This window comes from Oncorhynchus clarkii, chromosome 7 (genome assembly GCF_045791955.1).
Source record: "Oncorhynchus clarkii lewisi isolate Uvic-CL-2024 chromosome 7, UVic_Ocla_1.0, whole genome shotgun sequence".
NCBI lineage: Eukaryota > Metazoa > Chordata > Actinopteri > Salmoniformes > Salmonidae > Oncorhynchus > Oncorhynchus clarkii.
Genome location: NC_092153.1, coordinates 85,048,132 through 85,062,022, shown reverse-complemented (window position 1 = coordinate 85,062,022; position 13,891 = coordinate 85,048,132). Strand labels below are relative to the sequence as shown.

The following is a 13,891-nucleotide window of genomic DNA, read 5'->3' as shown; positions in this document are numbered from 1 at the left end:
GTTTCCTGGTATAGGAGTATGTACCGTGTCTCAGGGCAGGCTATTAGAATAGTTTCCTGGTATAGGAGTATGTACCGTGTCTCAGGGCAGGCTATTAGAATGGCTTCCTGGTATAGGAGAATGTAATGAGTCTCAGGGCAGGCTATTAGAATGGCTTCCTGGTATAGGAGAATGTAATGTGTCTCAGGGCAGGCTATTAGAATGGTTTCCTTTGCATTTTGCTTCTTCATATAATTGCATAACTTGTTTTTCCTCTTCGTTTGAGACATTCACCATCACTCTTTGGTTTTCTGCATGATAACACCACCTTTTTAACTTCATATTAGCCTTGCTGTGTGGTTCCTCTCTTGGACTGTCTGGGTGTTTTAACTTCCTTGTTCTGTTGCATGATGGGTACTGTAGTTTACCTGCCAGTGATGACTCTAGCTGTTGTTTTTGCACCGATCGTTTGTACTGTTCTGTACATTTTTACATCACACTGCTTTGTGTGGTACTGTGTTGAGAGAATTCCAGCATGCCAAATTAAATTAGCTTATTGCTGATTGGTTGATGAACAGCGTTTTATTTGGTTCGCTGTTCTTAAATGAGCTAACTACCTACTACTGCCGCTCAGAAGCTAGCCAGAGGCTAATCCTGAGACGAGGTCTAGAGATGGATGCTTCTCTCACTCAACAGGTGCCCCATTCAGTCATCGTCACGTTTTGACCTCAATTTCTCCCCTCTACAGCCGTGAAACAGTTGAAAGAAGCAGTGGGCTCGTCGTTGCACAAGCTGGCCAACTTTGACGGTAAGTGTTTGTTTTCTTGTTGTGTTTATGTGTGTGTTCTCGATGGTTTTGCTACTTGACTGAAGCCATATGGTTGTTTAGTCAGTCTACTTGGCTGAGGCCATATGGTTGTTTTAGTCAGTCTACTTGGCTGAGGTCATATGGTTGTTTAGTCAGTCTACTTGGCTGAAGCCATATGGTTGTTTTAGTCAGTCTACTTGGCTGAGGTCATATGGTTGTTTTAGTCAGTCTACTTGGCTGAAGCCATATGGTTGTTTTAGTCAGTCTGCTTGGCTGAAGCCATATGGTTGTTTTAGTCAGTCTACTTGGCTGAGGTCATATGGTTGTTTTAGTCAGTCTACTTGGCTGAAGCCATATGGTTGTTTTAGTCAGTCTACTTGGCTGAAGCCATATGGTTGTTTTAGTCAGTCTGCTTGGCTGAGGTCATATGGTTGTTTAGTCAGTCTACTTGGCTGAGGCCATATGGTTGTTTTAGTCAGTCTACTTGGCTGAGGTCATATGGTTGTTTAGTCAGTCTACTTGGCTGAAGCCATATGGTTGTTTTAGTCAGTCTACTTGGCTGAGGTCATATGGTTGTTTTAGTCAGTCTACTTGGCTGAGGCCATATGGTTTAGTCAGTCTACTTGGCTGAAGCCATATGGTTGTTTTAGTCAGTCTACTTGGCTGAAGCCATATGGTTGTTTAGTCAGTCTACTTGGCTGAGGTCATATGGTTGTTTTAGTCAGTCTACTTGGCTGAAGCCATATGGTTGTTTTAGTCAGTCTGCTTGGCTGAGGTCATATGGTTGTTTTAGTCAGTCTAATTGGCTGAAGCCATATGGTTGTTTAGTCAGTATACTTGGCTGAAGCCATATGGTTGTTTTAGTCAGTCTACTTGGCTGAGGTCATATGGTTGTTTTAGTCAGTCTACTTGGCTGAAGCCATATGGTTGTTTTAGTCAGTCTACTTGGCTGAGGCCATATGGTTGTTTAGTCAGTCTACTTGGCTGAGGTCATATGGTTGTTTTAGTCAGTCTACTTGGCTGAAGCCATATGGTTGTTTTAGTCAGTCTGCTTGGCTGAAGCTATATGGTTGTTTTAGTCAGTCTACTTGGCTGAAGCCATATGGTTGTTTTAGTCAGTCTACTTGGCTGAAGCCATATGGTTGTTTTAGTCAGTCTGCTTGGCTGAGGTCATATGGTTGTTTTAGTCGGTCTGCTTGGCTGAAGCCATATGGTTGTTTTAGTCAGTCTGCTTGGCTGAAGCCATATGGTTTGGGAGATGAGTTTTGCTCCTCTCAAATTTGAATATTAGGGACAGATACAATTTTATTTTTTTTGTATGCTGATTTCCAATACTTTTCCCTAAATGTAACTGATATGAGGTGTTATGACTAGAGGTCGACCGATTATGATTTTTCAACGTCGATACCGATTATTGTAGGACAACAAAAACCCGATACCGATTAATCAGCCAATGTTTTATTATTATTTTTGTTCTTTTTTTTTCAAATTTATTTGTAATAATGACAATTACAACAATACTGAATGAACACTTATTTTAACTTAATATAATACATCAATAAAATCAATTTAGCCTCAAATAAATAATGAAACGTGTTCAATTTGGTTTAAATAAGACAAAAACAAAGTGTCGGAGAAGAAAGTAAAAGTGCAATATGTGCCATGTAAAAAAGCTAATGTTTCAGTTCCTTGTTCAGAACGTGAGAACAAATGAAAGCTGGTGGTTCCTTTTAACGATTCTTCAATATTCCCAGGTAAGAAGTTTTAGTTTGTAATTAATATAGTATTTTCGGACTATTTCTCTATACTATTTGTATTTCATATATACCTTTGACTATTGGATGTTCTTATAGGTACTTTAGTATTGCCAGTGTAACAGTATAGCTTCCGTACCTCTCCTCGCCCCTACCTGGGCTTAAACCAGGAACACATCGACAACAGCCACACTCGAAGCAGCGTTACCCATGAAGAGCAAGGGGAACAACTACTCCAAGTCTCAGAGCGAGTGACGTTTGAAACGCTATTAGCACGCACCCCGCTAACTAGCTAGCCATTTCACATCACATCGTTACACCAGCCTAATCTTGGGAGTTGATAGGCTTGAAGTCAAAAACAGCAGAGCTGCTGACAAAACGCATGAAAGTGCTGTTTGAATGAATGCTTATGAGCCTGCTGGTGCCTACCATCGCTCAGTCAGACTGCTCTACCAAATCATAGACTTAATTATAACATAACACACAGAAATGCGAGCCTTAGGTCATTAATATGGTCGAATCCGGAAACTATCATCTCGAAAACAAGACGTTTATTCTTTCAGTGAAATACGGAACCGTTCTGTATTTTATCTAACGGGTGGCATCCCTAAGTCTAAATATTCCTGTTACATTGCACAACCTTAAATGTTATGTCAAAATTACATTAAATTCTGGCAAATTAGTTCGCAACGAGGCAGGCGACCCAAACTGTTGCATATACCCTGACTGCGTGCAATGAACGCAAGAGAAGTGACACAATTTCACCTGGTTAATATTGCCTGCTAACCTGGATTTATTTTAGCTAAATATACAGTTTTAGAAATATATACTTCTGTGTATTGACTTTAAGAAAGGCGTTGATGTTTATGGTTCGGTACAGTCGTGTAATGATTGTGCTTTTTTCGCAAATGCGCTTTTGTTAAATCATCCCCCATTTGGTGAAGTTGGCTGTCTTTGTTAGGAAGAAATAGTCTTCACACAGTTCGCAACGAGCCAGGCGGCCCAAACTGCTGCATTTTCCCTGACTCTGTTACAAGAGAAGTGACACAATTTACCTAGTTATAAGAAATTCATGTTAGCAGGCAATATTAACTAAATATGCATGTTTAAAAATATATACTTGTGTATTGATTTTAAGAAAGGCGTTGTTTATGGTTAGGTACACGTTGGAGCAACGACAGTCCTTTTTCGCGAATGCGCACCGCATCGATTATATGCAACGCTGGACACGCTAGATAAACTAGCAATATCATCAACCATGTGTAGTTATAACTAGTGATAACTAATATAACTAATGCTAGCTAGCAATTTACCGTGGCTTCTTACTGCATGCGCGTAACAGGCAGGCTCCTCATGAGGCAGGTATTTAGAGCGTTGGACTAGTTAACTGTAAGTTTGCAAGATTGGATCCCCTGAACTGACAAGGTATAAATCTGTCGTTCTGCCCCTGATCAAGGCAGTTAACCCACCGTTCATAGGCTGTCATTGTAAATAAGAATGTGTTCTTAACTGACTTGCCTAGTTAAATAAAGGTTAAATAAAGGTGTACAAATAAATAAAAAATCGGCGTCCAAAATTACAGATTTCCGATTGTTATGAAAACTTGAAATCGGCCCTAATTAATTGGCCATTCCGATTAATCGGTCGACCTCTAGTTATGACCACGGTCTTACTAATGGCTGATCTCTATTATGTATCTGTCTCAGAGGTCATAGATGCCCACCTGCAGAACAACCAGACAGCAGAAGGAGACAGCCTTACCAGTCCTGACAGACTGAAAGGTAAAATACTGTTCATTACACAGGCTCTGTCGATGGATTAGCTGACGAGGACATGAAAACCATGTGGGCGCTTCCATGGGTCAGAAGTCAGCCTGTTGTGATTCTGGATGGCCAGATCGCTAGCAAGAATGACAAGAAACTGCCGTGTGGGGAATCTGAAGTGGCTCGTTTCAGCTCGTTCTTGATACCATGTCTTGTTTTGAGGTGTTTTGACTGATTTCATTGCAATGCTAATATGGCTAAAATTAGCTACCTAGCTAACCAAGAGATGATATATAAGGTTACATGTGGTTAACCATCTTAGCCAACCTCATCTGTTTTGCCCTCAAAGTTGCGCCCGCGTGGGTTTTTGTTGCTTAACAACCAACCCGTCTCTTGTTGGGTGTAAGAGAACTCGATCAACTCCTGTACAGCACCACCCTGTGGTAATACCAGGTATTACTCTTCCAGAGGAGCCCAACTGGAGTCAGCTCTCTGTTTAGTTTCAGCTGGCCTGCTCTTTAAGGTCGGGTTATCTCTTTGGCATGTCTAAATCTCCTGTCCATCCTGAATCTGACCTGTCCTCTGGTTCTCCTGTCCATCCTGAATCTGACCTGTCCTCTGGTTCTCCTGTCTATCCTGAATCTGACCTGTCCTCTCTGGTTCTCCTGTCTATCCTGAATCTGACCTGTCCTTTCTGGTTCTCCTGTCTATCCTGATTCTGACCGGTCCTCTCTGGTTCTCCTGTCTATCCTGAATCTGACCGGTCCTCTCTGGTTCTCCTGTCTATCCTGAATCTGACCTGTCCTCTCTGGTTCTCCTGTCGATCCTGAATCTGACCTGTCCTCTCTGGTTCTCCTGTCTATCCTGAATCTGACCTGTCCTCTCTGGTTCTCCTGTCCATCCTGAATCTGACCTGTCCTCTGGTTCGCCTGTCGATCCTGAATCTGACCTGTCCTCTCTGGTTTTCCTGTCGATCCTGAATCTGACCTGTCCTCTCTGGTTCTCCTGTCGATCCTGAATCTGACCTGTCCTCTGGTTCTCCTGTCTATCCTGAATCTGACCTGTCCTCTCTGGTTCTCCTGTCTATCCTGAATCTGACCTGTCCTCTCTGGTTCTCCTGTCGATCCTGAATCTGCATGCTGCTCTTGGAGCTTTTCCCAGCCATGGTGTCTATTTATTGTAGGTAAAACTATATCCAGGGCATTATTAGTTGAACCCTAGCCACGGGTCGGCTGTTAAACGTTCTCCAGGCACTCAACGTCTGTTCAGGGTCAGCTGTCTGAATGCAGCCAGGAGATTAAACTGCAGCTGAATCACACGACACTGATTTAATAATATCTATTTATATCTGACTCGGATCAAAGAAGAGACCAGGCCACTGACAAGGATTCTAGCAGCAGGGCACAATAACTGACAGACCTCATCATGCCAATAGTTTTATTTCAGAGAGGAAAAGGGTGGGAGGGAACATCAGAGATGCAACAAATGGTATGTCATCCCCCCCAAGATTACACAGATTACAGTACACACACACACCAGATTACGTAACACACACACACGCCAGATTACGTAACACACACACACGCCAGATTACGTAACACACACACGCCAGATTACGTAACACACACACGCCAGATTACGTAACACACACACACGCCAGATTACGTAACACACACACACGCCAGATTACGTAACACACACACGCCAGATTACGTAACACACACACGCCAGATTACGTAACACACACGCGCGCCAGATTACGTAACACACACACGCGCGCCAGATTACGTAACACGCGCGCGCCAGATTACGTAACACACGCGCGCCAGATTACGTAACACACGCGCGCCAGATTACGTAACACACGCGCGCCAGATTACTTAACACACACACGCGCGCCAGATTACTTAACACACACACACGCGCGCCAGATTACTTAACACACACACACGCGCGCCAGATTACTTAACACACACACACGCGCGCCAGATTACTTAACACACACACACGCACGCCAGATTACGTAACACACACACGCGCCCCAGATTACGTAACACACACACGCGCCCCAGATTACGTAACACACGCGCCAGATTACGTAACACACGCGCCGGATTACGTAACACACGCGCCAGATTACGTAACACACACACACACCAGATTAGAGTAACACACACACACCAGATTAGAGTAACACACACACACCAGATTACAGTAACACACACCAGATTACGTAACACGCACACACACACCGGATTACGTAACACGCACACACACCGGATTACGTAACACACGCGCCGGATTACGTAACACACGCGCCACATTACGTAACACACGCGCCACATTACGTAACACACGCGCCAGATTACGTAACACACGCGCCAGATTACGTAACACACGCGCCAGATTACGTAACACACGCGCCAGATTACGTAACACACGCGCCAGATTACGTAACACACGCGCCAGATTACGTAACACACGCGCCAGATTACAGTAACACACGCGCCAGATTACAGTAACACACACACACCAGATTACAGTAACACACACACCAGATTACGTAACACGCACACACACACCAGATGACGTAACACGCACACACACACCAGATGACGTAACACGCACACACACACCAGATTACATAACACGCACACACACACCAGATTACATAACACACACACACACACACACACACACACCAGATTACGTAACACACACACACACCAGATGTCCACACCTCATACCTCCTGGCAGTCAGGCAGATAGATGACCACACCTCATACCCCCTGGCAGTCAGATGACCTCACCTCATACCCCCTGGCAATCAGATAGATGACCACACCTCATACCCCCTGGCAGTCAGGCAGTCAGATGACCTCACCTCATACCCCCTGGCAGTCAGGCAGATAGATGACCACACCTCATACCCCCTGGCAGTCAGATAGATGACCACACCTCATACCCCCTGGCAGTCAGGCAGATGGATGACCACACCTCATACCCCCTGGCAGTCAGGCAGATAGATGACCACACCTCATACCCCCTGGCAGACAGATAGATGACCATGGATGGATGGAAACAAGGGGAGCAAGCCAACTGAAGCAACGGGGGGGGGGGGGGGGGTCGTGTCATGTGTACTGTTTCAATATTGCTTATTGACTTAAACCTACTTGACATTCTGTTACATTTGATCTCATGTGGTTTTATTAGTTTGGTAGTTCTGTTGTAAGTAGTCTGTCCCTCTGTCCAGTAGAAAACCTAGTGGATGCTAAGGAGTCGGACATGTCAGATACACTAAGTCCCAGTAAAGATCGCAGCAGTGACGACACATCAGGTAAAACACCTTGAACAACCAGACACTGTTAACACCTTTTATTATATTAACAATGAACAACCAGACACTGTTAACACCTCTTATTATATTAACAATGAACAACCAGACACTGTTAACACCTCTTATTATATTAACAATGAACAACCAGACACTGTTAACACCTCTTATTATATTAACAATGAACAACCATAACGTTAACCAGTCTTCACTATGTTTTTAAGATGGTAACCAATGTAAAAAAAAATGTTTTATGTTAATCAATTCTAACTAGGACATAATCAGCATGGCGTGCTCGTGAATCTCTATCCCGAGCAGAACCACAGGATGGCTATTGATTTAGTTTGTCACTCAATGCCTCTCTGGCTGTTTGGCCTGGTCTGGTCCCAGCTCACTGTTAATCCTCTCTGTTCCTCTTCTCTTTCTGTCCTCTCTATCTCTCTCTGTGTAGACGGAAACATGGATGATCATGAGCTGAACGAGCCACAGAACAGGGTCGCCCTGCTCAAAGGTAATACATATATATATGTGAATATAGATTTACTTCTCAATGTTGGTTAAGACTAGTTTATTATGCGTTAGTGTGGTTGCCATCAAATCTTGTTGTGTGGAGGCAACGGTGGTTCACTTCAACGGTGGTTCACTTCAACGGTGGTTCACTTCAACGGTGGTTCACTTCAACGGTGGTTCACTTCAACGGTGGTTCACTTCAACGGTGGGTCACTTCAACGGTGGTTCACTTCAACGGTGGTTCACTTCAACGGTGGGTCACTTCAACGGTGGTTCACTTCAACGGTGGGTCACTTCAACGGGGGTTCACTTCAACGGTGGGTCACTTCAACGGTGGTTCACTTCAACGGTGGGTCACTTCAACGGGGGTTCACTTCAACGGTGGTTCACTTCAACGGGGGTTCACTTCAACGGTGGTTCACTTCAACGGTGGTTCACTTCAACGGGGGTTCACTTCAACGGTGGTTCACTTCAACGGTGGTTCACTTCAACGGTGGTTCACTTCAACGGGGGTTCACTTCAACGGTGGGTCACTTCAACGGTGGGTCACTTCAACGGTGGGTCACTTCAACGGTGGGTCACTTCAACGGTGGGTCACTTCAACGGGGGTTCACTTCAACGGTGGTTCACTTCAACGGTGGGTCACTGCCAGTGATGGGGATGTTGTACGATGAACATTTTGATTAGATAAGTTCTGTACTGGTAGGGCAGAGTACTGTAAACCGGGGTATTTGGAAATGGCCAAATGTTGTTGTTTTTTTATACTGTCAATACGGTCTTCAAAAATGTTAATATTTGTAGCTTATATTTAAGTAAATACCTGCAGTCTATGTTACGTGTGAAATATGTTAGGATATAAAGCAGGTTTGCATTTCTTTTCAACTATTTTTCATGATGAAGCTTACCGGTAGTCCCCAACCACGTTTTTTTTGTTTACAAGCACGTGATGACGAGAGACCGGAGCCTTGTGAGTCCACTGTTGTGCAGCAGGCGCCAGGTGATCTAGTTACAGTAGGGAATTCACTACTAGATATTTACAGGTGTCACCTTGTGCTAGAATAGATGTTGTACCTTCAGTATCAACAGGTGTCACCTTGTGCTAGAATAGATGATGTACCTTCAGTATCAACAGGTGTCACCTTGTGCTAGAATAGATGATGTACCTTCAGTATCAACAGGTGTCACCTTGTGCTAGAATAGATGATGTACCTTCAGTATCAACAGGTGTCACCTTGTGCTAGAATAGATGATGTACCTTCAGTATCAACAGGTGTCACCTTGTGCTAGAATAGATGATGTACCTTCAGTATCAACAGGTGTCACCTTGTGCTAGAATAGATGATGTACCTTCAGTATCAACAGGTGTTGCATGTGTTTCCCTGCACACATCTCTGTAGTCCTGCAGCTCTCCCAGTTAAAACACTGTAGGAGAGCTAGACTGTTGTGGTCCCTGGGCACGTTGTTGGAATGGAAACCAATTAACAACCAATTAGTCAGAAGAACGGGAGGGATCTCGCACAGCATAGATGTCACCTAGTAGCTGTTGCCAAGGCAGCAGCTACTCTTCCTGGGGTCCAAACACATTAAGGCACTTACATGACATATAAAACATTACATCATATAGCACCACTACATATTTACAGTACAAAATGTACAATACCTCAACAATACAACACTATTACAATGTGGTGTATAGAGTACGTGTGCTGGCACCCGTGTGTCTGTCTGTTCCTGTGTGTGTGTCTTCACAGTCCCTGCTGTTCCATAAGGTGTATTTTACCTGCTTTTTAAATCTGATTCTACTGTTAGAATAGAATGTCAGTTACTTGATGTGGAATAGAGTTCCATGTAGTCATGGCTCTATGTAGTACTGTGCACCTCCCCATAGTCTGTTCTGGACTTGGGGACTGTGAAGAGACCTCTGGTGGCATGTCTTGTGGGGTATGAATGGGTGTCTGAGCTGTGTGCCAGTAGTTCAAACAGACAGCTCGGTGCATTCAACATGTCAAAACAAGTAGTGATGAAGTCGATCTCTCTTCCTCTTGGAGCCTTGAGAGATTGACATGCATATCATTAATTGTCCTAAGTCCCTCTTTGTGGCACCTGACCACACGACTAAACAGTAGTCCAGGTGAGATTAAACTAGAGCCTGTAGGACCTGCCTTGTTGATAGTGCTGTTAAGAAGGTAGAAACTAGGGCCTGTAGGACCTGCCTTGTTGATAGTGTTGTTAAGAAGGTAGAAACTAGGGCCTGTAGGACCTGCCTTGTTGATAGTGTTGTTAAGAAGGTAGAAACTAGGGCCTGTAGGACCTGCCTTGTTGATAGTGCTGTTAAGAAGGTAGAAACTAGGGCCTGTAGGACCTGCCTTGTTGATAGTGTTGTTAAGAAGGTAGAAACTAGGGCCTGTAGGACCTGCCTTGTTGATAGTGCTGTTAAGAAGGTAGAAACTAGGGCCTGTAGGACCTGCCTTGTTGATAGTGTTGTTAAGAAGGTAGAAACTAGGGCCTGTAGGACCTGCCTTGTTGATAGTGTTGTTAAGAAGGTAGAAACTAGGGCCTGTAGGACCTGCCTTGTTGATAGTGTTGTTAAGAAGGTAGAAACTAGGGCCTGTAGGACCTGCCTTGTTGATAGTGCTGTTAAGAAGGCAGAGCAACAGTTTATTATGGACAGACTTCTGGGGTTAGTGAATGATTTATCCCAAATACAATGTTTTTAGTTTTTGAAATATTTGGGACTAACTTAATCCTTGCGGCCCACTGTGAAACTAACTGCAGCTCTTTGTTAAGTGTGGCAGTCATTTCGGTTGCTTTAGTGGCTGACGTGTAAAGTGTTGAATCATCCCCATACATAGACACACTGGCTTTTACTCAGAGCCGGTGGCATGTTGATGGTAAAGATTTTTTTTTAAAGGGGCTAAGACATCTGCCCTGGGGAATTCCTGACTACCTGGATAATGTCGGAGAGGCTTCCATTCTAGAACACCCTCTGTGTTCTGTTAAACAGGTAACCCTTTATCCACATTATAGCAGGGGGTGTAAAGCCATAACACATTAGTTTTTCCAGCAACAGACTATGATCGATAATGTCAAAAGCCGCACTGAAATCTAACTCGACGCCCCCCACAATTAGTGTTCTAATCAATTCCTCTCAGCCAAACATCAGTCATTTGTGTAAGTGCTGTGCTTGTTGAATTTTCTTCCCTATCAGTGTGCTGAAAGTCTGTCAATTTGCATACTGTAAAATAGCATTGTATCTGGTCAAACACTATTTTTGCCAGAAGTTTACTACGTGTTGGTAACAGGCTGTTTGGGGGGCTTTCCTATCCTTGGGTAGCGGAGAGACTTTTCCTTCCCTCCATGCATGAGGGCACATACTTTATAGTAGGCTGAAATTGAAGACACGGTGCATTCAGAAAGCATTCAAACCCCTTGACTTTTTCCACATTTAGTTGTGTTACAGCCTTATTTTTTAAATGGATACAATTGTTTCTTCCCTTCGTCAATCTACCCCATAATGACAAAACCATTTAAAAAAACATTATTTTGCAAATGTATTACACATTTAGAACTGAAATATTACATTTACATAAGTATTTAGACTCTTTACTCAGTACTTTGTTGAAGCACCTTTGGCAGCGATTACAGCCTCCAGTCTTCCTGGGTATTAAGCTACATGCTTGGCACACCTGTATTTGGAGAGTTTCTCCTGTTCTTCTCTGCAGATCCTCTCAAGCTCTGTCAGGTTGGATGGGGAGCGTCGCTGCACAGCTATTTTCAGGTCTCTCCTGAGATGTTTGATCAGGTTCAAGTTTGGGCTCTGGCTGGGCCACTCAAGAACATTCAGAGACTTGTCCCGAAGCCACTCCTGTGCTGTCTTGGCTGTGTGCATAGGGTTGTTGTCCTGTTGGAAAGTGAACCTTTGCCCCAGTCTGAGGTCCTGAACGCTCTGGAGCAGGTTTTCGTCAAGGATCTTTCTCCTTTGCTCCATTCATCTTTCTCTCGATCCTGACTAGTCTCCTAGTCCCTGCCGCTGAAAAACATCCCCCCCAGCATGATGCTGCCACCACCATGCTTCACCGTAGAGATAGTGCCAGGTTTCCTCCAGATGTGACGGTTGGCATTCAGGCCAAAGAGTTCAATCTTGGTTTCATCAGACCAGATAATCTTTTTTCTCATGGTGTGATAGTCTTTAGGTGCCTTTGACAAACTCTAAGCCTGCTGTCATGTGCCTTTTACTGAGGAGTGGCTTCCGTCTGGCCACTCTACCATAGAATCCTGATTGGTGGAGTGCTGCAGAGATGGTTGTCCTTCTGGAAGGTTCTCCCATCTCCACAGAAGAACTCTAGAGCTCTGTCAGAGTGACCATTGGGTTCTTGGTCACCTCCCTGACCAAGGCCCTTCTGCCCGATTGCTCAGTTTGGCCGGGCGGCCAGCTCTTGGAAAAGTCTTGGCTGTTCAAAACTTCAAGTTAAGAATGATGGTCACTGTGTTCTTGGGGACCTTCAATGCTGCAGAAATGTGTTGGTACCCTTCCCCAGATCTGTGCCTCGACACAATCCTGTCTCAAAGCTGTATAGAAAATTCCCTTGACCTCATGGCTTGGTTTCTGCTCTGACATGCACTGTCAACTGTGGGACCTTATATAGACAGGTGTGTGCCTTTCCAAATCATGTGCAATCAATTAAATTTACCACAGTTGGACTCCAAGTTGTAGAAACATCTCAAGGATGATCAATGGAAACAGGATGCACCTGAGCTCAATTTCGAGTCTCATAACACAAGGTCTGAATACTAATGTAAATATATGTTTTTGCTTTGTCATTGTGGGGTATTGTAGATTGAGGGGCAGAAAATATATGATTTTAGAATGAGGCTGTAACGTAACAAAATGTGGAAAAAGTCTAGGAGTCTGAATACTTTTGCCGAAAACATTGTGTGAGTGTGACTATATGTGTCTTTGACACTGTGTTTGTGTGACTGTGACACTGTGTGACTGTGTGTGTGACTGTGACACTGTGTGACTGTGACACTGTGTGACTGTGTGTGTGTGTGTGACTGTGACACTGTGTGACTGTGACACTGTGTGTGACTGTGACACTGTGTGTGACTGTGACACTGTGTGTGACTGTGACACTGTGTGTGACTGTGACACTGTGTGTGACTGTGACACTGTGTGTGTGTGTGTGTGACTGTGTGTGACTGTGTGTGACTGTGTGTGACTGTGTGTGTGAGACTGTGTGTGTGTGTGACTGTGTCTGTGAGACTGTGTGTGTCTGTGAGACTGTGTGTGTCTGCGAGACTGTATTTACTCTGATCCTTCTAATTGTCTCTGTAATATCCCCGACGGAACAGAAGCCCTGGCAGCGGTCTGTCTGTCAGGTCGGTCATTACATTCATCACACTGAACACCTGTTTTTATCCGAAATCGTTGTTTTTAGTCTGTCTGCTACCACCAAGGTCAACTGATGACTTCATCAGGATCGTGTTATCAACTCCATGTTGATAAGTCTGGCTTTTAATGGCAGGGTTAACCTTGGTCTCTGCTCCCATTCAAGCAGTCTGCCAACTCTACTGCTTTCAGAGCCATTGTATATCTCAACTGCTTTCATTATGAGAGACTGACTGACTGACTGACTGACTTCTGGTCAGTCAGTCTGCCAACTCTACTGCTTTCAGAGCCATTGTATATCTCAGCTGCTTTCATTATGAGAGACTGACAGACTGACTGACTGACAGAACAGAA

At 44.2% G+C, this 13,891-nt stretch overlaps 1 protein-coding gene across 13 annotated transcripts in view; it reads left to right on the top strand.

The window, feature by feature from the left end:
- Positions 1 to 13,891, top strand: part of LOC139413936 (sarcolemma associated protein a) — a 122,198-nt gene that overhangs the window by 72,665 nt on the left and 35,642 nt on the right. For 6 of the 13 annotated variants that reach the window (XM_071161813.1, XM_071161810.1, XM_071161814.1 and 3 more), the window contains 4 exons: positions 728 to 787; positions 4,248 to 4,322; positions 7,561 to 7,641; positions 8,090 to 8,149. In XM_071161813.1, coding sequence (XP_071017914.1) covers positions 728 to 787; positions 4,248 to 4,322; positions 7,561 to 7,641; positions 8,090 to 8,149 — 276 coding nt within the window. Of the gene's footprint in view, positions 1 to 727; positions 788 to 4,247; positions 4,323 to 5,750; positions 5,793 to 7,557; positions 7,642 to 8,089; positions 8,150 to 13,891 lie in introns of all 13 variants that reach the window. The other 7 variants (XM_071161812.1, XM_071161809.1, XM_071161816.1 and 4 more) reach the window with 3 other exon arrangements.